The sequence below is a fragment of the Biomphalaria glabrata genome, chromosome 1 (assembly GCF_947242115.1).
Source record: "Biomphalaria glabrata chromosome 1, xgBioGlab47.1, whole genome shotgun sequence".
NCBI lineage: Eukaryota > Metazoa > Mollusca > Gastropoda > Planorbidae > Biomphalaria > Biomphalaria glabrata.
In genome coordinates, this window is record NC_074711.1 from 45,646,125 (window position 1) to 45,669,455 (window position 23,331).

General features: G+C 37.9%; 1 protein-coding gene across 8 annotated transcripts; it reads left to right on the forward strand.

The window, feature by feature from the left end:
- Positions 1-1,399: 1,399 nt before the first annotated feature.
- Positions 1,400-20,957, forward strand: LOC106069019 (ectonucleoside triphosphate diphosphohydrolase 7-like). Of its 8 annotated transcripts, none has more exons than XM_056039355.1 (12): positions 1,401-1,550; positions 2,173-2,228; positions 3,262-3,812; positions 4,273-4,589; positions 4,982-5,132; positions 5,409-5,578; positions 14,033-14,154; positions 14,540-14,715; positions 15,037-15,349; positions 16,340-16,422; positions 16,648-16,809; positions 17,194-20,957. In XM_056039355.1, the coding sequence occupies exons 4-12, from the start codon at positions 4,319-4,321 to the stop codon at positions 17,447-17,449; spliced, it is 1,704 nt and encodes a 567-aa protein (XP_055895330.1). In that variant the 5' UTR covers positions 1,401-1,550; positions 2,173-2,228; positions 3,262-3,812; positions 4,273-4,318; the 3' UTR covers positions 17,450-20,957. The 8 variants fall into 8 exon arrangements, with proteins under 8 accessions (XP_055895303.1, XP_055895330.1, XP_055895337.1 ...); XM_056039362.1 differs by having other exon boundaries at positions 1,402-1,550; positions 2,003-2,228; XM_056039328.1 differs by lacking the exon at positions 3,262-3,812 and having other exon boundaries at positions 1,400-1,550.
- The last annotated feature ends 2,374 nt before the right edge of the window (positions 20,958-23,331 follow it).

The window sequence follows — 23,331 nt, forward strand, 5'->3', positions numbered from 1 at the left end:
ACGAGGGATGTAGTCATCTGACCACCCAGAATAGTCGAGCGACGTTCTGTCCGGTTCTAGAAGGCCAGCAGGGACCCTATATAAAGAGCGAAGGTATCAGAGACGAGTCAGTCACAACTTCCCGATCTACAGGTCGTTACAACGGCTCAGTACAAGTCCGAGACGAGACAGAGAGACCAGTGCAAGAGTTGATACGGCGGAGAGATATTTGTACAGTCTTGTGTTACGTGCTGCCAATTGTACAGTATTGGCTGTTATTTATTGACATTAAACTATTACGTTATTTTCAAGCCCAGAGTTGTCAAGTTCTTTAAGTTGGTGGTGTCGTTTGGTGCAATTTGCAGCGAGCCTGGATAGGGAGATTCGTAACAATATCTTATAAAGGTGACTTTCATCATGTTATACAATTTATGGGCCGGATAGTAAAGAAATGCCCGGGTCGATTTTGACTCCCAGTACGCCTCAAAATGTTTGTCTTGATTTTCCAGAAATGTGATCATGAACTATTTGTCTTTAGCATGAGCTATAGATTTCAAATAATGTAAAAGCATTTTTCTTTTGCTCATTGGCATATTAACTGATAAATCTAGCCGTGCTTTTTGGCTGCTTTCCAATGAGGCAGAATAATAAGTCTCTTCAACTGACTAAATTGCATACCTAGAATGCAGTAGTTGTCACAGTTCTTCAGTAAAGTTCCTAGACCTGGAACCAATTATAAAGGGCGATCTATTTCGAGGAGCTTAAAGTGTTGTTTAACAGGCACCCTCCTAAGATGCCCAGTCAGGGGGCCCAGACAAACCCCTTGTGGAGCCAGTAAGGGGATGGACTTGTTGGCCCCAACAGGGCTAAAAATACTTGACCCTACTCAGAAACTCTCGAGAGCTTGCAGGCAGGAAAGTGACTGTAAAGAGAATTGCATTGTCTGGTGCCGCTGTTCAATGTGCTCGAGGGCACAGAAAACTCTGCACTGACGTCCGTTCGAACCAGTTCATAAAGTCGCTCAATATCTCTCACACTCTGTTGTAGTTCCATGCAATCGCAGATTATGTGTTTTATTGATTCTGTTGTTGTTTTTTTTTAAAATATTCTTCTTGGCAGTGTCATCGACGTTATCACAGAACATAGCAAAGAAGGCTCCAATCAGTTATATTCTAATTCTAGTTTAAATTAAAGAAAAAGTGCAGCAATATGTTTATCTGTAATTAGACCTAGAGATGATTGATAGTTAACTGTTTCTTTAATAGGCTATTTTAAAAAATCTATTTATATAAGTAGTTGTAGATCAAGAATCAAGTCTCCAAATAAGCAGGACATGACCACAGACCCGACTTACTGAGAGTCTGGGATTGTTTAAACCGTAAAATGTGTAGGGGAGATAATCGAACATTCCTGTTTTTACAATGTTTTTATTTAGACATGGCCGTAAATATTGTTTTTAAGAACACGTAGCGGCAGGCTACGTTGGTTAGATTTAGATCTAGACTAGACCTAAAAAAAAATCTAGATATATTGTTGAGTCGGATCTAGATCTAGTTAATAAGTTTTTTTTGGTAAAGGTCTAGATCTATTATATTAGTAGAATTAATCTAGAATCTAGATAGATTATTGTACTGAATTTATACTATTTACTATGTAACTATAGTATAGTATTAGATATTATAATTATATAGATTTAATAGATCTAGGCTAGGTCTAAGTCTAAAGTCTAGCTAAGTCTAGAGTCTAGGCTATTATAATTATTATTTATTAATTATAATTATACTAGAGCTACTACTGCCTACTACTAGAAGTAACTAGTCTAGTAACTAGATCTAGTAAATTCTAGTAGTAGTAGACTCTAAGTTAGTAAGTAGAGTACTAGAAGATCAAGATGTATCTAGTCTAGATTCTGACTCTGATATACTTGATTGACTTGATTTAGATCTAGATCTCATCTAGATCTACTAGTCTAGTTCTAGATCTAGATAGATCTAATGAAATGATCTAATCAATCTAATCGTAGAGACAGAGAACTAGCAGAACAAAGAAATCAATATATTAAATTAAAATCGATTTAAAAAATGGATATACTGATATACTTTAAAATAGATGATAATAGACTAAATAGATCTAGTCTAGATAGAATTTAAGACATTTTTTTATTCTTGACTTTGTGTTCTCGCAAACAAAAAGTCTTAGATCTAGATATAACATAATTTCACTGATAAGACTGATTATCTCATGGCTAGGTAAGTTAGATCTAGATCTATATATCTAGATTGTCATAATTTATTTAAATTAGTACATACTATTTATTATTATAATTAAAGTGACTGATTAGTCTGATACCGGTACTGTCACTTTATTTATTAAATGTAAAATCACTAAATTTAGAAATCCTGCCTTATAATAGAAGACTCAAAAGTAAAAAGTGGCAATTATACATAAAACGCTGAACCATAATCTTCAAATACAAAAACAAAACTAAATAAAATACTTAGAAAGACACAAAGATAAAGGCACTATTCCTCATTCCATATGCTAGGACAAATGTGTACAAATGCTCCTTCTTCCCTAGTGCTATTAGAGCATGGAATGGGCTGCCTGTGCCAGCCAGGAAAACCAGTGACTTGGCAGAATTTAAGTCATTGGTTAACGTGCATGACGTGTAGGACATAATCTTTTTTGAAGTAACTCCTGTATTTTATTAGATAACATTATGTGTAATGTGTAATTCCACACATCTGGAAAATTTCCAGAGATCTTACCAGTACCGGTACCAAAGAAACCAAAAGTAGGTTATAGCTTAAATGGTTTCCGCCAGTAGCACTCACATATATATGCTTAAACAACTTGTAGCAAAAGACCCTCACCAATATATATAAAGCAGGTAGGGGTACTGAGGATGCAATTCTATTGCTTTTGGACCAGCTTTACAAGCATCTTGATACACCCAAAACATGCATGAGTGCTCTTCGTAGATTTCTCCTCAGCTTTCAATACCATACAGCCACATCTAATGATAAACAAACTAAGTAACTAAAATGTCAGCCCTTACGTACAAGCATGGGTTCTAAACTTTTTAACCTATTCCCAGTACCGGGTACGTTAAAGTCAACAACACCAAATCATCAACTTGAGTACTATGTGCGAGTTCTCCACAAGGTTGTGTACTTTCTCCTGTACTGTATACTCTTTACACTAATGTCATAAGAAGCATCTATGACTCAGTTAAACTCATTAAATTAGCTGACGATACTGCCATTGTTGGTCTTATTTCAGGAAACGGAACTCAGTATCGAAGCACGATAGAAGAGTTTACAAATTGGTGCACTGACAACTTTCTAGAACTGAATGTCACAAAAACTAAAGAACTTATAATAGATTTCAGAAAGAAAAACAGATGATATATGAACTCCAGATAAAGACTACATCGATACAACAAGTGAAGTCATATAAATATCTAGGCGTCATCATTGATAAGCTCTCATGGGAAGAGCATCTTGGAACTCTGGCAAAGAAAACAGCCCAGCGACTATTTTTCCTATACTAACTCAATAGCTTTAAACTAAATAAGAAGATCTTGTTGGCAAGGCTACGCTTCATCTAAACTGTTGCGCCACCTAGAAAACATTATAAAAAGGGCATCAAAAATCACACATACAACATTATCATATTTAAATGAACTTTATGAACAAAAATGTCTAAGAAAAATCTTGGAAGATAACAAACACCTGCTCCATCATAACTACGTCAAGACGTCACGAAGTGGGCGACTACTGTCAATCAAGAAAAGAACAGAGCGGTACAAAAATTCGTTTATACCTTACTCGGTAAGACTATATCAATGCCACCCGTTGATCAAGAAACAGTAAAATGACCAAGATGCCTGTGTGTAGTCGCTGAATGAACTCTATGTTGTGTCTGTTCTATTAATGTGTATGTTTCTGTTGTGTTGTCTGTATATGAGAAGAGTCCTTGTAATCACAACAAATTTCCATAAGGACCAATAAAGCAGTCTTAGTTTTAGTCTTAGTGTTGGTTACAACATTGAATACCAGGCTTAGAACAAAGTAAAGTCATTACCTACTAAATCTTAAACACCAACAATTTTTCAAGACTTCTATGCTACTCTGAGGTTAAAGTTCATGAATATTGAATGGCTTTTGTAACAATCATACTTGACTTGATTGGTAGAAATATTGATCTCCACACATATACAATGATTATCTCTTGCAGCTAAGAATTTACTATTGCTTGAAGTATTTATTTATTTATTTTGTGTATCCTCAGAATATACTTTAACTGCCCTCTCGTAAAGATTGCAAACAGTGAACGAATGATGTTGAGATGGATCCTGTTGGTCCTTATGTTTGCTTTAGTACTTTTAGCTGTCTTGACCTTAACAAATGTCATTCATATATCCAGCACTAAGACTTTAGATAGTATCAATGAATTACATTATGGCATAGTGATAGACTGTGGTAGCAGTGGTAGTAGAATATTTGTTTATTATTGGCCTACACATTCAGGGAATCCTAAAGATCTTCTAAATGTGCAACAACTTTTAGATTCATCAGGCAATGCAGTTGTCAAAAAAATATCACCAGGTAAGGTCTACATCACTTTGAACGGAAAACAGAAACTTTTTTTTTAAGCTAGATCTCTAGATAAAAGTTTAGATTGCAACTGTGAGAAAAAAAAGATACCATATATGATATAGCTTTCTCATTCTCAGTAGTGAAATACTTAGCATTGTTTTGCCTAAACTTCAAAGTTGGTAGTGTACTTATTATGTTGCTAATTTTGCTTTCATAGAATTACACTAATCAGAATGTTAAAACTGATGTCAGTACTGGTATGTTTGCATATAAATTTAGTTGTTGATTTACTTTGGACTTTTTACAATATGTCTGTACTTGTATTGTAAGAGAACTCCCAGCATATTTCTTTAGCCTATATTATCATCATCGTACATTACTGTAGTCTCTAATTTTGACAGGATTATCATCTTATGAGAAAACTCCAGATGCTGCCAGTGATCATATAAAAGAGCTTCTCCTTTATGCTCAAAACTATATTCCAAAAGAGAAAATTCCTCAAACCTCATTGTATGTGATGGCAACAGCAGGGATGAGAATGTTAGCACCAAGGTAAAGAGGTCATGCGTTTGTACATCATTGGCAGGCACTTGATTTAGGTTGGAATAGTTCTTTTCTACTGTTGCACCCTACTCATGAAACAAGCATCAACAGCTAGTTGTAAATTAAGAATTTTACACTAAAAATCTATATACTTACAATCTATTTGATAAAGTTTTTAGACAGAACAGATCCCAGAGTTTGTAATAATACACTTACAAAATTAATTGTATCCTTCTATGTGTAAACATTCAAAGAGCTGACAAAAGATTTCTCTTTGTGTGCCAGTGCCCAGCAGGCTATTCTACAAGATCTTAGAGAAGACATTGGGCAAACATTTCAATTCATTGCTCCTGAAAATCATTTTGAAATAATCAGTGGAAAACAAGAAGGTGTCTATGCTTGGATTGCCATCAACTATGCACTGGATAGATTTTCACATAGTCAAAGAGAAGAAGGTAAGATAGACTGATACTTATGCTAGTGGCAGTAAGCTAGTGACATTCAAGACAACTTATGCTAGTGACATTCAAGACAACTTATGCTAGTGGCATTAAGCTAGTGCGTCCCGAGACATGACGTTAAACTGCGCTCCTCTTTCCTTAGCACTTTTGGAGCTCAAAAGTGCCCTACTTCTTTTCTATCATTGTGTCTGCCTCCTCTTTTCCTAAGTCTGCCTTCATTGATCATCACACTGTCTCCTTAACTTTAAATTCTCACTACGTCCTAGACCAGTCCGTTAGCCGTGGACTGCGACGGGTAAGGGGGGATAAAGAGATCCTGGTGTTTGAGTGTTGGCTATCTGAGGATAAACCACAACAACACAATACTTTGGCTCCAAGTTCCCCTAGACCTGAGACCCAGATGGCCCGCTCTGGGTCAACAGGCTGGTCATGCCGAGCTACCAGCATAGGTCGTCAATCAGGGAGCTGCTGTATCGGACACATGTCCGATGTAGCAGCTGACTGAGTATAGCACCTGTGTAGCCCTGGCGGGCTCATTCTGGACATCCGAATGGCCCGTCCCCTTGTTGGACTCGATGGCGGGTGGGGAGCACAGGTGCCAAATTAACAAAAATATATATGGACAAAAAAACACACACAAAACTACTTGCCCCAGACCTATGTCTGGGCAAGAAACGTCGAATTGATGATAAAAAAGAGGAGGTCCCAAAAAGCTGTGCCACCTGGCCATCATTTCTGGTGGTTAGGTGCACAGAGGAGGGAAAAAGCCTGACAAAGTTGAGCCCTTTTGTTATCTATAAGGGACTCAATCAGTAGTGGGAGAGCCCAAGAGTGTGTCTAAGCTACACAAATCAATGGAACTCCTTGTAGAAGTAGACAGCAAGACACACTCTGATGGGCTTTTAAGATGCAGAAGACTCTGTGATCTCCAAGTGGAAGTCATGCCACACAAGAGTCTAAACACCAGCAGAGGTGTAATCAGCTCTAGGGACCTACTGGAATGTTCCGAGAAGGAAATAGTGGAGGGCATTGAAGGAGTCACCCATGCCCGGCGCATTACCAGGCACAGGGATGGTGAGGAGGTCAAAACCACCACTATTATCCTCACATTCGGAACTAGGACACCGCCAGAGTATGTGAAGGCAGGATACCTACGAGTTCCAGTGAGACCCTACATACCTAACCCCATGAGGTGCTTCAAGTGCCAGGGTTATGGACACGGCGCGGCAGTCTGCAAGAGGAACACTGTGTGTGCCAGATGTGCTGGAGAGGGTCATGAGGACAAGGGCTGCACAGCCCAGTTCAAGTGCCCAAACTGTCAAGCTGGCCACTCAGCCTACTCCAAGGACTGCCCTGTGTGGAAACAGGAGGTTGCCGTGCAGGAGTACAAGGCAAGAAATGGATGCACCTTCAGCCAGGCGAAATCGGCTGTACTGGCCCTACCCAAGGGCCAATTCGGCTTGACAAAGACCTACGCCCAGGCTGTTGCTAAGATAGGAAGATCCATAGCCACACAGACGGACACATTGACCCCACCACCCCCTCCTCCTCCTCCAACTCAGAAGAAAACACCGCCAAAGAACACACCTCTGAAGAAACAAGAAAGCCCTGTTGTCATGCTAAAGAACAGGTTCTCTGTGCTCGCTGATGAGAGCATGGAGACTGAGCAGCATGTCAAAACCAATACTCCGGGAGAACCCGGAGACATCATGTCTGACTCAGGTTCCCCTCATTGGCAGTCCTGCTAGGGGTCTATAACTGTGTGTGGCAAACAGGAGCTTTCCCAAACAGCTGGAGGAAAGCCACAGTTATACCGATACCTAAACCTGGAAGAGACGGCTCTGACCCAGCTAACTATCGACCAATAGCACTAACAAGCTGCATCTGCAAAACCATGGAAAGAATGATTAACAGTAGGCTGGTCTGGTACCTGGAAAGGAATAAAGTGATCTCAAACTACCAGTGCGGATTCCGGCAGGGGCGGACAACAACTGACCACCTGGTAAGGCTGGAAGCTTATATTAGAAATGCATTACTCAGAAGAGAACATCTAGTAGCTGTATTCTTCAATATAGAAAAGGCCTATGACACAACCTGGAAACATGGCATTCTACGTGACCTGGCGCTTATGGGGCTTAAGGTACACCTCCCCCGTTTTGTGGAGGAATTCCTGAAAGATCGAAAATTTCAGGTTCGAGTGGGCGACTCTGCTTCTGACACAACCTGGAAACATGGCATTCTACGTGACCTGGCGCTTATGGGGCTTAAGGTACACCTCCCCCGTTTTGTGGAGGAATTCCTGAAAGATCGAAAATTTCAGGTTCGAGTGGGCGACTCTGCTTCTGACACTCATGACCAGGAAATGGGTGTACCCCAGGGCAGCATCCTGTCAGTCACTCTGTTCAACATTAAAATAAATAGCATCATAAATGCGCTGTCCCCTGGCATAGAGTGCTCTTTGTATGTTGATGACTTTGTCATTCTTACTTATGGGAAAAACATGAACACCTTAGAAAGAAAATTACAGTTATGTTTAAACAAAATTCAGGGTTGGGCAAACTATAATGGTTTCAAATTCTCAGACTCCAAAACAGTTAGTATGCATTTTTGTAATCTAAGGGGACTCCACCCAGACCCTGAACTATTTATACACAAAAAGAAGATCCCTATCATGAAAACTACAAAATTTTTAGGCCTCACCTTAGATTCCAAATTTAATTTTCTCCCCCACATTAAGGAACTTAAGAAGAAATGCCAAAAGTCATTAAACATACTAAGAGTACTCAGCCATACCGACTGGGGAGCTGACAGAGATACCTTGCTGCTGCTCTATCGGAGTCTAATTCGATCCAAGCTAGACTACGGATCCATAATATATGGAGCAGCAAGGAAGTCGTACCTAAAAATACTGGAACCAATACAAATTGCTGCCCTGCGTCTCTGTCTCGGCGGGTTTCGTACATCACCTATCCCAAGTCTCCATGTGGAGGCTAGAGAACTCCCCATGGATATAAGAATGAAAAAGCTTGCAATGCAGTATATAGTCAAGCTAAAATCCAACCCCACGAACCCTGCTTTCGACTCCATATTTAACCCCACAGAGGCAGAATTATACAATCGAAGGCCTAACGTCATACGGCCGTTGGGCCTTCGAATGAGAGAACCCATCCAAAATTTAACCCCACCCATTGACCAAATCTCTAAAATAGAAACCCCTCAGAATCCTCCTTGGCTAATGAATAAACCCAAATTAAATTTATCCCTCCTTAATTTCAAAAAAGAAAATACAGACCCAAGCATACTACAAGTCCACTTTAGGGAACTGCAGGAGAGCTATGGAGATTGTGGCACCATCTACACAGACAGATCCAAAATGGATGGAAAGGTCGCATGTGCCTGCTCCTTTCGGAACAAAACAATCTCCCGTAGACTCCCCGATGGCTGCTCCATCTTTACTGCCGAATTGCATGCAATATCGCTTGCACTTATGGCCGTTAAAGCATCAGAAAGGAGGAAATTTATAATCTGCTCCGACTCCAAATCTGCATTGCAAGCTTTGGGGCGGATGAAGACTGACATCCCATTGGTACATAAGAGCCTGAAGCTGTTGGACCATATAACAGCCGACCATAGGGATGTCACCTTCATCTGGGTCCCCTCCCATGTTGGCATTGAGGGAAACGAAGCCGCAGACAGAGAAGCAAAGAGACCCCTAAATCATGCTGTGTCAGGAACCCAAATTCCCTACTCGGACCTGAGACAAAGTATTGCCTCTACCACCTATCGAGAGTGGCAGAACCGATGGGAGGCTGAGACTCACAGTAAACTCAGGCAGATTGTGGCGGATGTCAGGTGGCGGCCCACATCTAAGGGTCTGACAAGTCCAGACTTAGGATTGGCCACACCTACATCACACACTCTTTTGTGCTGAAGAGAGAGGAGCCCCCACTTTGTGAGTACTGTGACTCTCGCCTCACCGTGGAACATATCCTCGTTGATTGCCCCAGATACCAGGATGTCAGGGAGAAATATTTCAGAGCCACTAATTTAAAAGCACTATTTGATAATGTCGACCATGGGAGGGTACTGGGCTTTATCCGGGAGGTGGGGCTATCTACGAAGATCTGATTTATGAGTTTGTGGACATGTACTATTTACATTAGATTTTTACCAAATAATTAAATTTTTACTACCTTTACTATTTTAACTGTGAATAGACCTTGATTTTAATGATATGACTGTATAGAATCTGGCCCTTGTTGTTTAGAGAGAGTAGTCCTTAAGGGACTGCAGGCACGACATGGCCTAAATTGTGCCGATGTGCCTAAAATCAAAATCAAAATCAAATCATTAAGCTAGTGACATTCAAGACAACTCATGCTAGTGACATTCAAGACAACTTATGCTAGTGACATTCAAGACAACTTATGCTAGTGACATTCAAGACAACTTATGCTAGTGACATTCAAGACAACTTATGCTCGTGACATTCAAGACAACTTATGTTAGTGACATTAAGCTAGTGACATTCAAGACAACTTATGCTAGTGACATTCAAGACAACTTATGCTAGTGACATTCAAGACAACTTATGTTAGTGACATTAAGCTAGTGACATTCAAGACAACTTATGCTAGTGACATTCAAGACAACTTATGCTAGTGGCATTAAGCTAGTGACATTCAAGACAACTTATGCTAGTGACATTCAAGACAACTTATGCTAGTGGCATTCAAGACAACTTATGCTAGTGACATTCAAGACAACTTATGCTAGTGACATTCAAGACAACTTATGCTAGTGACATTCAAGACAACTTAAGCTAGTGACATTCAAGACAACTTATGCTGGTGACATTCAAGACAACTTATGCTAGTGACATTCAAGACAAATTATGCTAGTGGCATTAAGCTAGCCCCCATTATGTGACAAGTCGGATTAAGATTTGGCCGTTTTGGGTGTCTAGGGGATTTTATAGTTTGAAAATCCTCACGCACATATGAACTACAAGCACAGCATTATAATGCAGGCAACAAATGCTATATTTAGATGTAAAATATGTACAGTTTATTATGCAAAATTAGATAATGAAAGGTGAAATGCTGTACAGTTGCTATTATGGGATCTAGCTTATTTACATATATAAGATTATCATCATCAGATATTAGAACCAAGTGGTCTGAGTGTCATTAGGCTGGTTGCTTAGCTTTTGGTCCGGTGCTGCACTGGTGAAACGGGTGTGGCTGGTACTGATGCTGTCTGCTGGTGGGCTGGCGTAGTGGATCCAGGCTCCGGTTGCAGTCCAAGGTTGTATGGTTGCAGAGCTAAGCTGCGTCTACCAATCAGTCAAGCCAGTGACGAGTCTGTGGCTAGCGTTGTTACTTGGACTCTTGAAGGATGAGTAGGACTGATGTCTGCAGATCTGGTGCCAACAAATCTGTTATCAGCTTTAGGTTGCTAAGATTTAAGGCAGATGTAGCCTATAAATAAAAGCTGCAACGATAGGATGTATTAATCGGTTTAGCCATAATGATAACACTGGGAAGCAGATGCCTTTCCGTGAAGGACATCTTCAGACTGATGTAGAGAAACTATAAGCTAGTTTCATAAATATCAAGGGAACTAACAAATGAATATAGTGTACCATCAAGGGAGATAACAATAATAATGGGGACTCCCATAAAAGGAAATAACAAACAGTAATAAGTGATATATGATAAGTAATACAAGTGATGTCCACCCGTCATGGTGAATAGCAAGTACATACATCGCTTAGATAAATGAGATGAAAGGGAAGGGGAGATCAACGACTGATACTCACTCATGCTCTCACATAAGTAAACATAGAGCATAAGTAAATACATACTCAGTAATAAGACATGTTTACAGAAATGTTTTGATAATTCCCCGGCAAGGAATTAATCAATGATAATATATTCAAGGCTCGTGTTGAGCGCTAATATATCAGAGTTAGATTAATAATAGTTAAAGAGCTAAATACATCTGGTAAGAATTGTTAATAAATTCTAGTCAAAATGGCTTGAAAATTTAGCCACAAAAGTCATGATATAAAATATAAGTATACAGTAATCTACTTACATTATCCATGATAAGAATGCACAAATATGTACACAAATAATGTAGTAATAAATGCACAAATATGTATATACCTTGCTAAGTAAAATGGTTCTCAAGCACTTTACTAAGTTACATACCACCAATCCAAAGTGAATGAAAATAGTCCAGAGCTCAAGCAAGAGATAGATGTGCTCCCTGTCAGCTCTCCAGCCCGAATGAGATCGGACGATGAAGTTTCGTCCATATACAGGTGGATAGGGGGGGTGGTGGCGGGAGATAAGTGCAAAGGTGGTTTAGACTATCTGGTGTCTTTTGACAAAGAATTCCCCGCTTGACCGTGACTGCGTTTCCGGGAGATAGACACCGTGTGAAGGCGTGAGTTGAAAGTCTAGGAAATCAGCCCAGGTGGTCAGGTGGATCTCAAGGGGAGATTATCATACCTCGGCCAAATCAAGGGAGATTATACCTTGATAATAGCTAGTGCTAGACGAACAGAGTTGCCCAAGGCGTTGAGTTGAATGGGCACTTAGTGACCAGCCGCTCCCAAAGGGATGGGGGGTCAACGGATGTTTGCCAAGATAGATGGAGGGATTGTACTCTTGTCAAGAGTCTAATGTGGCGCGTGTCAAGGTGGGAATAGTAAAATGTGACATCGATGCCAAAGGGGTGGGGTTGGATTGGAGGGGTTGTGGCTGTGTTTTTAGCGCTTGATCGCTAAATTAGTAAAATTGATGATTAATAGCGTGCTAATAAATTAATTAAATGCTCAGACCTGAGTGATACCTTGAGTGAGCTAAAACGGTTCGTCACAATCCTCCCCGCGAAAGATAGGTCTTTGTTAAAAGATCGATAAAGTGCTCACGTTGATATCCCTCAAGTTATGTCAGCCGTCGGTCGTAGCATTTAAGAAACTTTTCATTCCAGGAGTTAAGAGGTTGCCAAGGTCCAGAGGGGTGTCCGTCCTAAGAGTCCGCTGTCGCCTATGTTCTGTCCACAGGCGGATTGTCACATGGAAGAGTCAATTCTGGAGACCTGGGGAAACAGGCCAGGTGATAGGACTGGGTACATCTCCTTCTTGGAGTGACATTCAAGTCAACTTATGCTAGTGACATTCAAGACAACTTATGCTAGTGACATTCAAAACAACTTATGCTAGTGGCATTCAAGACAAATTATGCTAGTGGCATTCAAGACAACTTATGCTAGTGACATTCAAGACAACTTATGCTAGTGGAATTCAAGACAACTTATGCTAGTGGCATTCAAGACAACTTATGCTAGTGACATTCAAGACAACTTATGCTAGTGACATTCAAGACAACTTATGCTAGTGACATTCAAGACAACTTATGCTAGTGACATTCAAGACAACTTATGCTAGTGACATTCAAGACAACTTATGCTAGTGACATTCAAGACAACTTATGCTAGTGGCATTCAAGACAACTTATGCTAGTGGCATTAAGCTAATGACATTCAAGACAACTTATGCTAGTGACATTCAAAACAACTTATGCTAGTGACATTCAAGACAACTTATGCTAGTGACATTCAAGACAACTTATGCTAGTGACATTCAAAACAACTTATGCTAGTGACATTCAAGACAACTTATGCTAGTGGCATTCAAGACAACTTATGCTAGTGGCATTCAAGACAACTTATGCTAGTGGCATTCAAGACAACTTATGCTAGTGGCATTCAAGACAACTTATGCTAGTGGCATTCAAGACAACTTATGCTAGTGACATTCAAGACAACTTATGCTAGTGGCATTCAAGACAACTTATGCTAGTGACATTCAAGACAACTTATGCTAGTGACATTCAAAACAACTTATGCTAGTGACATTCAAGACAACTTATGCTAGTGACATTCAAAACAACTTATGCTAGTGACATTCAAGACAACTTATGCTAGTGACATTCAAGACAACTTATGCTAGTGACATTCAAAACAACGTATGCTAGTGACATTCAAGACAACTTATGCTAGTGGCATTCAAGACAACTTATGCTAGTGGCATTCAAGACAACTTATGCTAGTGACATTCAAGACAACTTATGCTAGTGACATTCAAGACAACTTATGCTAGTGACATTCAAGACAACTTATGCTAGTGACATTCAAAACAACTTATGCTAGTGACATTCAAGACAACTTATGCTAGTGACATTCAAGACAACTTATGCTAGTGACATTCAAGACAACTTATGCTCGTGACATTCAAGACAACTTATGTTAGTGACATTAAGCTAGTGACATTCAAGACAACTTATGCTAGTGACATTCAAGACAACTTATGCTAGTGACATTAAGCTAGTGACATTCAAATCAACTTATGCTAGTGTTTTTATCCTGTTGATGCAGACCAACTGAAGACATTAGAGTCACTGCCCTCATCACCAGGAGATCACCAACACAAGACTACAGTTGGTATCATAGACATGGGGGGTGCATCAATACAGATAGCATTTGAAATAACTGATCAGGTAAGTTAACACTTTTGTACTTCTGTCTCAGTAAGGAAAACTTGACTTGTGTTAAATTCTCTTCTAGTGAGACAAAGATTTTTAAAAATGTTCTTAAATATTCAAATAAAATGTGATTTACGACTTTACAAGAACTAGCATTGAATCCGTTTAGTCAGTACACTACGCTCTTCTAAACAAAACACTGCAGAAATCATTTTCTGTATTAAGAAATTTGACAGCAAACTAACATTTGAAATGAATATTTGAGTTGCCAACAGCAGATATTAATCACGTAGTTTATCAAAAGTGGATAATAAAAACAAAATAACTACTGCATTGACACACAATTGAAAAGAAATTGTTGCAGATGTTACAGCTTTTTTTTTGGTCAAAACTATTTCAGGCAATAGTGAAAGACATCCCAGCCTCATTATTGTCAGAATTTAATTTAGGCTGTCAAGATAGTGATGAGGACCACAAGTATAATGTCTATGTCACCACATTTCTGGGCTATGGGGCCAATGCTGCCAGGAAGACATATGAAACTATGTTGCTGCAGAAACATTCTTCAGATTCAAGGTATCAACATCTGAAAACAGTTTCTGGGTTAGAAAGAGCTGGTATTAATTATAGGAACTTCGATTTTATATATTTTTGTTTGTAATGAATTAAAAGAAAAGTAATCAATGTTGCTAGTAGACCTTATTGTATTTTTAAATACTGTATGGATTTTTCCTTCCTTTTTTAATAAATTGTGAATTCCTTTTTTGAAACCATTGTGATCTGCCCATGCCTTTAAAGAATAAACTTTTTTCCTTGACCTTATTAGGTCATGATGTGTCAAATGTATGCATACTGGTCCTAATTGTGTTGAGTTAGATTTCATACAATTTTCTTCAGTTCAACAAAACCTGAGCCCATTCAAGATGTCTGTCTTCCAACTGGCATGCTGTATGATGTGCAAAGTGAATCAGGCCATTCACACAAGTTTTTGGGACAGGGGGACTATGAGGCTTGTCAGTCAGCATTAGAGCCATTGATGAACCTGACTGCACCCTGTAGTCAGAGTCCATGCTCCTTAAATGGAATTTATCAACCTAAGATTGACTTGTCTGGAGAGTTCTATGGGTTCTCAGAGTTCTGGTACAGTACAGAAGATGTGTTTAACATTGGTGGCCCCTATGACTATCAACGTTTCCATGACAAAGCAAAGGTTTGTTCTTATACAATTAAGTTTTAGATTGTTATTATATTTAGATTGTTAGAATGTTTAGATTGTTAGAACGATGCTGTTTGATGACCATAACAACTTATTCTGACCCACTTGATGATAGAAAATCATTTTGTGTTTAGAGACTCAAAACAGACAGTGCATTGGTGTTTAGATACTCAAAACAAGGTAGTGCATTAGTGCTTAGAGACTCAAAACAGGCAGTGCATTAGTGCTTAGAGACTCAAAACAGGCAGACTTATTATTAGTCCACATGGTTGAAGCATCCTTTAGTCAAATGTTACTTTGGAAATTGATGTGAACACAACTCTTTCACCTCAGCTAGTGTGTATTGACACTCGTATGCACATATCAGTCCATTATTATCCATTCTATCATACATCCATCTATGTTGAGAATATGTTGTATGATTTGACATAAGAATCTTCATAGAGTGTCCAGAATTAGCCAAAGCTAAATTAGTTCAGTTTGGCTCTTGACTTTAGGGAAAGGTTTCTCCCAGAAACAAGGAATAAGAGATTCTTCACAGACCTGAAGCACTCCAGTCAACTGGAAGGTTATGTTTCCTGCCTCTAAAAAAAGCCTTTCCAATGCAATAGTCAGGAGTATCAACTGACTTTGCTCAGACTTTTATGGCCATTGTGAAACTGACTGAACTTGGATGAGACTTGGACATACTATGAAGTCAAGGAAATCAATATATGAAATCACTTTTGGTGTAGGAAGTAAGATGCTGCTTATGATAAAAGAAACATAATCACACTTTTAATACTGGCTTGACTTAAACAAAATTATAGAGTTAAGGCTCAGAGACATTCCAACATAAGGCTTATCTATAAAAACAACTCAAGGTTTGCCTCACTGTTAGTTTCTTTACTTAACAAAAAAAAGGACATAATGTCAGTGTTGACTTAAGTCTTTTTTAAGTTTATTGTGGTGACAGAAGGTTTCAATCGTTTCTCTTTTTTACAGGAATTTTGCAAGACTCACTGGATAACAATCCAAGATAGATTCAAAAAGCATCTTTACCCAAAGGCTGATGATGCTAGAATAGAGTAAGAAGTAAATCTGTCAAGTTTATAATTACTGGTACTTTACATTAGTGACATTGATCATCTTAGGTACCTGCTTTTTTTAAAAAGGTTAAATTAATCTGTATGATTAAAACTACTAGTAGAATATGGATTCAATGTAGAGATTATATTCATGTCAACTATTCAAGTGCAGTGAGTCAGTTTTATCCTAAGCTGCACTCTTTAAAACTCCATTGGATGTTGCAGACTTCAGTGTTTCAAGTCAGCTTGGATGACACAGATCTTTCACAAAGGATTCTCCTTCCCCACAAGTTACTCTCAATTCACCTCAGCTCAATTAGTGAATGGTAAAGATGTTGGATGGACACTTGGGGCTCTGATTTACAAGACAAGGTTTCTTCCCTTACGGTAACTACTTATATTAGTGTTCAGCCTCTAGTGATAGTTAATATGATACCGTATCCAATTGTTTTTGTCATGTTCAAACCTGATCAATGTTTTATTAAAGCAAGACTATAACTTTCAATCTTCATGTAAACAAAACAAAAAACTCAGTACCATTCCTTTCATAATAAACTGTTGGAGATATACTTTTTAAATGCCTCAAATTGTGCTATCACACACAGACCTTAAAGCCCCAACACTGTTTGAAAGTGCGAATCAGATGAGGTAGACACAACACTTTCTGTGGAACAGATATTGTATAAGAAAAAGTTTTTAAAAAAAAAGAATTCTAGTCTTCACTATTTTTTCTTTAACAAAATAAAATAATCTACAACATTTTTTCCACAGCGATATTGAACGCTTGGAAGAAATCCACCTAAATCAGATGACGTCTTCATGGCAAAAAGTTTCTCGAGCAATAGATGCATCATATTTATTAAGTGGCTGTTTCCTTATTGTGCTAGCTGCAATATTTGTCTACATGAAACGTTTGAAATGTTGTCCCAGAACAGAATTGCCACGAGTGGCATCTAGGTCTTATTTCATGACAGAACCAGACCAAATGGAACAAGGCCTTACTAAAAGCCACAGTTATAGTTTATAATGTAGGCTTTACCTTAGTTCACTGGTCTCTCCCAGTTCTCATCAGCCAGTAAGTAGACATCCTGGTTCTTTTTGTGATGCTAATGTACACCATTCTTTATGTTGTTACTTTACTAAATAGAGTTTGGCTATCACAGTGTATTTCAAAAATATTTCTCACTTACTTAAACCTGCACTCACTAGGCCCAGCATTGAGACTGTGAAATGTTTGCGCTTGTAGATAGTACACTTTCCTGTTTATTTAACCATTACATCATGTTGTAGTAATTATAACACTTCAAATTTGTTGGTCTTTCAAGTTGCCAAGTGATTGCTGTTACATTTCATTGACAAGTATCTAAAACTGAGAATGTTTTGAGTAACTCGGTATTCTTATTCTTTGATCTACTTTTGAACTGTTACTTCTGCTATGAGTTGACATTATGCTGCCTTCACAAATGTCTGTTAGTTGTATCCATCTTTGAAGTGGGAAAACAAGTAAGGTTGGGGTCAGTTTTTGGATGTTGAACTTTTGTTTTGGTTGAAATTTTACCATCCCCACCTCCAAGTATCAAAAGTAAGAGAATAAAGATTTGTAAGAGTGTGTTTAATGTCATGAGGTTGTGTTGATTTCAATACTTAACTTGTATTTTCTACTTAATTGACTGTATTATATGTCAAATATATGTGTCAATAATGCACTTTATTTTAGATAAATATCAACATTTGGGGCATAGATCTATATTGTCAAGGACTAGAGATATTTGTATTTCCCAATGCTGGTCAAGTTAGAAAGTGAGTGGGACACTATGCTACTATTGGTAATACTTCCTTTCTTGTAACACACTGGACAAATGATACTGTTTGGAACAGGGCACATTCTATTATTTGTTAGTATTTGTTTCTTTAATTTGTTGATGGAAATTGTTTTTACAAAGCTTATTTTAACTCACTCTGTCTGTCTGGTAAAAAGTTTGTAAACTCCCACACTTGTTCTCAAATCAAGTTGAAACTTTGCACTAATTTTGATTGGCATCGTGACAAGACATAAATCAATTTTTAAAAAAATTGACTACTGATACCAACAAGGGAAATTAATCCTTCAGTATTCACATATATGGCTAAATATGTTGGGTTTGGTGCCTTTATATAATTGTTCACATTATTTCTTCCACACCAGTTCTCAGATCAAGTTGAAATTTTAAACAATCATTTATTGTATGTAACAAAATATGAATCAATTAGTCAATTAATTCATTGGTAATTAATTATTTTGTTTGATATAGAAAAGGGGAATTAACTTCTATATTATTGAGAGATTTGGAAAAAGTAAGTGCAGAGCTCTTGCCCTTGGATAAGCTTTGTTTAAAAAAAAGATCTTTTAAATATTTGCTTGTTTTTGTTTGATCTTCACTATTTTAAAGCTGATGATTTGAATTGATGACATGAATTGTTTAATGTTTGTTTCATTGTTGAGAAAAGAATCAAGTTGGATAAACTTTATTGTAATGATGACTTGATTTTGGGTTAGTAAGATACTGGTACCGGTATGTTTTGTATTGACTTCCTTTAGTTTTCTTTCAGTCATGAGGTCAAGCATATTTTTTTTTACCTTCAAAGTTTGTAGTATGTTCAAGTGCTCATGCAATACTCAACTCAAACTTAAGTTAGATGCATTGTATTACTGTGTCTTTGTTTGTACAATTGTTCTTAATTCACATTTATGTTTAGACTTTCTGAAGCTTGTTCTAGAATGTTTGTTTTGACAAATGTTTGTACCAGAAAGTTGTCTGATATTATTAGAGCAGAACTAGAGTAGTGGGATGTATGTCAGTAAGACTCAAAGAATTCCTAGTCCATGACTGTCACATTCTATACCAATGGTCTAGCCAATGTCTTCAGCAGCCACATTTCTGTTTCTTACATTAAGAACCTAACTTTTGTTGTAATGATGCTCACAGCATGCTAGTGTCTACTGACCAACCAAACATGTAGGCAAGATCTGTTTATGTGATACGGTAGTTAAATATATTTGTATACATTTTGTTTTGATTGACATGAGCCATATACCCTCTAGTTGTAGGCCTACAGTTATGCACTAACTACTTGCTAAGGTTAATGTAACTCTGTTCTATACAACATTTTGACTCACTGCTATGATATTGAATTTTTAACAAAGTTGACATCTATACTGTCACATGTCATTCCTATGGTATCATCTTGACCTTATTAATTGTAGATTTGTTGTATTTTTTTTTTATTTTTTGGGTTTGAGATTACTTCAAAGATCAAAATAGTTTTACTACAAACAATCAAACACTCTACAAACCTGCTGGGGAGTTTATGTTCACTTGTTCCTTTTATGTTGCCATCAAGTTGTCCATCTCAATGTACCTACAGTTGGAATGTCAATCTATGTTTCTTGTTCATGAGGTAGTCATTGAGTGTAGGATATTTGATTGACACATTTCCCCAGTTTTGTAACATTTTTTTTTGGTCTTGAAATAAATTGCTGTTCCATTGAGAAATAATTCAAATCTGGAACATGTTGATGCCTGGGACTTTTTTCTTCATTTTATTTTCAATGCAAGCAAATGTTTGACTAAGTTGTCTGTTTATTGTACATTAGAAACAAATGTTTACTGTCTGTATACAATGTGTACATTCTTAGCAAAACAAATTTTTGTACAAGTTTGTTGTAAATAATGTTTGAATTGACATTCTGATTTATTTATAGTGTTGAATTGATTTCTTTTTGTGATCCTATTGAATGACCTTGGGAGAAATGTCTAATGGTTGGATGATCATGTGCCAATTGTTGAATGATCATGTGCCAATTGTTGAATGATCATGTGCCAATTGTTGAATGATCATGTGCCAATTGTTGGATGATCATGTGCCAATTGTTAAATGATCATGTGCCAATTGTTGGATGATCATGTGCCAATTGTTGGATGATCATGTGCCAATTGTTGGATGATCATGTGCCAATTGTTGGATGATCATGTGTCAATTGTTGGATGATCATGTGCCAATTGTTGAATGATCATGTGCCAATTGTTCATTCTATTTTTGTTGTTCATGTTTTTTTTTTTGTTCAACTTACTGCCATGTTTGACAGACTACTTTATGCTGCTCAATGTTGTGACTACAGAGGCATAAATGTAAGTAGATAACAATGAGTGGTCACTTTTACATTGCAGCAACAGACAATATCGACTGGACACATTTTTAATATCATAGACAACATTGACACATCCTAGACTAAGATGACATTGACTGGACACATTAAAAAAAGCATTGAATGTGCACATCAATGAAATTGACTGGTGCACTGAAATATTTAAAACACTACAAAACTGTTTGGGGAGAATATTGGTGATAGAGCATATGTCCTAAGATATTACATGTTCTGGGTATTTTAGGGTTGAAAAAAATGTACATTTTCTTTTGTTTTTTGCAATGCATTTGAATCTATTATATGACATTTTATTTCACAATGGAAATACAATAAATTCATGGTTTGACAAGTTTTCGTGTTTCACATGGTATTGTTTTTACAAAGCTTCAACTCGCTCTGTCTGTCTGTCTGGTAAAAAGTTTGAACATTATTTCTCCCACACTCAATCTCAGATCAAGTTGAAACTTTGCACAAGTATTTCTTGTATCTGACAAAACGAGAATCAATTTAAAAAAAAACCAATTAGTTAATTAATTATTGGTAATTAATTATTTTGTTTGGTATTAAACAAAGGAAAGATTTTGTACTTGACTGATGTGGTGATATAAGTTGAATTATTCACTTAAAAGTTTGAAACTAACAATAGATAACCTTCTGTTTTCACTTTGCTGGCACAGTGGTTAGTGTATTGGTTTGAGGAGCCATTGAGTTCAACTTCGTCAAACAACTTTTCTAACCTAAACTTTGACACAGATAAACTTCTTTCTTTCTCCTAACTAATCAATGCAATTACACGTAATACAAGTTTTTTTTTTTTTTAAAGTATTTTTATATTTCTGTTTGTCGAATGTAGAGGCTGGACAGTAAGAACTTCAATCTACCATCCACAATCAAATGCGTTGGTCACTCTGGGAACACGGGAAGTCGTTCACAGTTTGTTCACTGACATTTGCTTCTCAGACGGTCGAACGAGAATAATGTGTAGGACACGCATGGTGCATCATTATCTTTGCTGAAGTATCCCAGTAGCGTCTGTATTTTATAAGAATGTATACCGGTCGGTACTATATATAGTATAGAATAGTTTAAAAAATATTTATTAATATCTACGCTTGTGTCATTTAGTGACTGTGGTTTTGGTTTTCTTTTATTGGAAAGGGTTTTGAGGTTGTATACATTAAGGGGAGTTAAGGGACTAGAGTTTGCTTAAGTTTTTATAGAAGACAACCAAGGCTGCGCTGGCTTGGTGATGTTCGCCGAGTGGAGAACGACCGCATCCCGAAATTCATCTTTTATTGGAAACTCGCGACTGACTCAAGTTATATGAATGTAATCAAACGGGACCTCAAAGTAGTGACCAGTGAAACTATAACTTACTTCTGTGAAGACACTGCACTATGTGGACAGGTATGGTGACCAAGAAAGCTATGGACAGCGAAAAAACATGGGTTTCAACCAGGAGCGGACTGGGTGAAAAATTGGCCCGGGCACTTCTATACCGTACTATCCGACCCACAATTTGTATATCGTAAGTGTTTTTGTGGCCCACGGTTTTTGAGGGAGTCATGTGACCAGCACAACGACCAACCACCTTCTCTTTTCCTCTAGTAATGTCAGGTACCCATTACAGCTGAATGGATCCCGAATTTAAAAATATCAGTCTTCACCAGGATTTGAACACGGGACCTCTCAGTTCGTAAGCCACTCAGCCATCGCGCCTCCTGTCTACTGGTGTAGGCTGTTACATTAAATTACACTGTAGAGTCTGTAAATTATTTTTTTTTTAACTACGACGCTCTAAGGCACTCTAAGGTCACTTTTAAAAGAGAATATTATAAAATCTTTAACAATGCAATTGTGGCATGCAAGCGGCCCATTTGGGTACCGGACATTGGCCCGAAAGCCCATATAGCCAGTCTATTCCTGGCCTCAGCTCTGGAAGAAAAGCGTACAAAAGAAAAAATAAATGGCTGGCTCCTTTACCACCCAAGCGAAAGCCAATCTTAACCTGTGCGATCTGTGGACTGTAGGGTCTCTCCGAAATACGGCTACACAGTCACATGAAAAATTGTGCTATAAAATGAACCATACGTAGTCGTTACGACTGAAGGAGGTGCGCAATATCAAGAGGAAGGTTTAACTTCAAACCCCTTGGAGGGGGTTTTAAAATCAAAACCCTCTTGGCTACGCTCATTGAATTTGGAGACTGTAGTTTGCTTTATTTTGTTTTTATTGAAGAAGGGGTTTAAAACATCTAAACCCCATTGAGAAATGTTTTATACTCAAAACTCTCTTTAACTTCCTTCATGGACTTTGGTGACTGTCATTTGATTCATTTTCACATCCAATTAAAAAAAAATTGAACAAAACAAAAGTCACAAAATCCCTCTTCCTGGGGGGAAGGGGGGAAATGTCATTTCGGGAGGGGGGCGGGGGTGTAGCCAGGACCTTTTTTTAAAAAAGGGGGGGGGGGGTAATTGTTTTCCTTTACAAAACGCACGCACAAAGCCCCCCCCCCCCATATATATATATATGCAGGGCTTTTTTTGTGACGGTACGCACCAGTACGACGTACCGGCACCTTTATGAATGTGGGGAAAATTTTTTTTACTTTGTTTGTATTTTAACGTATATTATTAATTTATTAGTAGTTAAAAGTTAGGCAATCAGTCACTGAGTACCGGCACTTATAAACTGAGTACCGGCACTTATAAACTGAGTAC

Coding starts and splice junctions, on each gene's coding strand:
- LOC106069019 (XM_056039328.1), top strand. Junction 5,579..14,032: donor ACATAGTCAAAGAGAAGAAG/GTAAGATAGACT, acceptor CTGTTGATGCAG/ACCAACTGAAGACATTAGAG. Junction 14,155..14,539: donor CATTTGAAATAACTGATCAG/GTAAGTTAACAC, acceptor AAACTATTTCAG/GCAATAGTGAAAGACATCCC.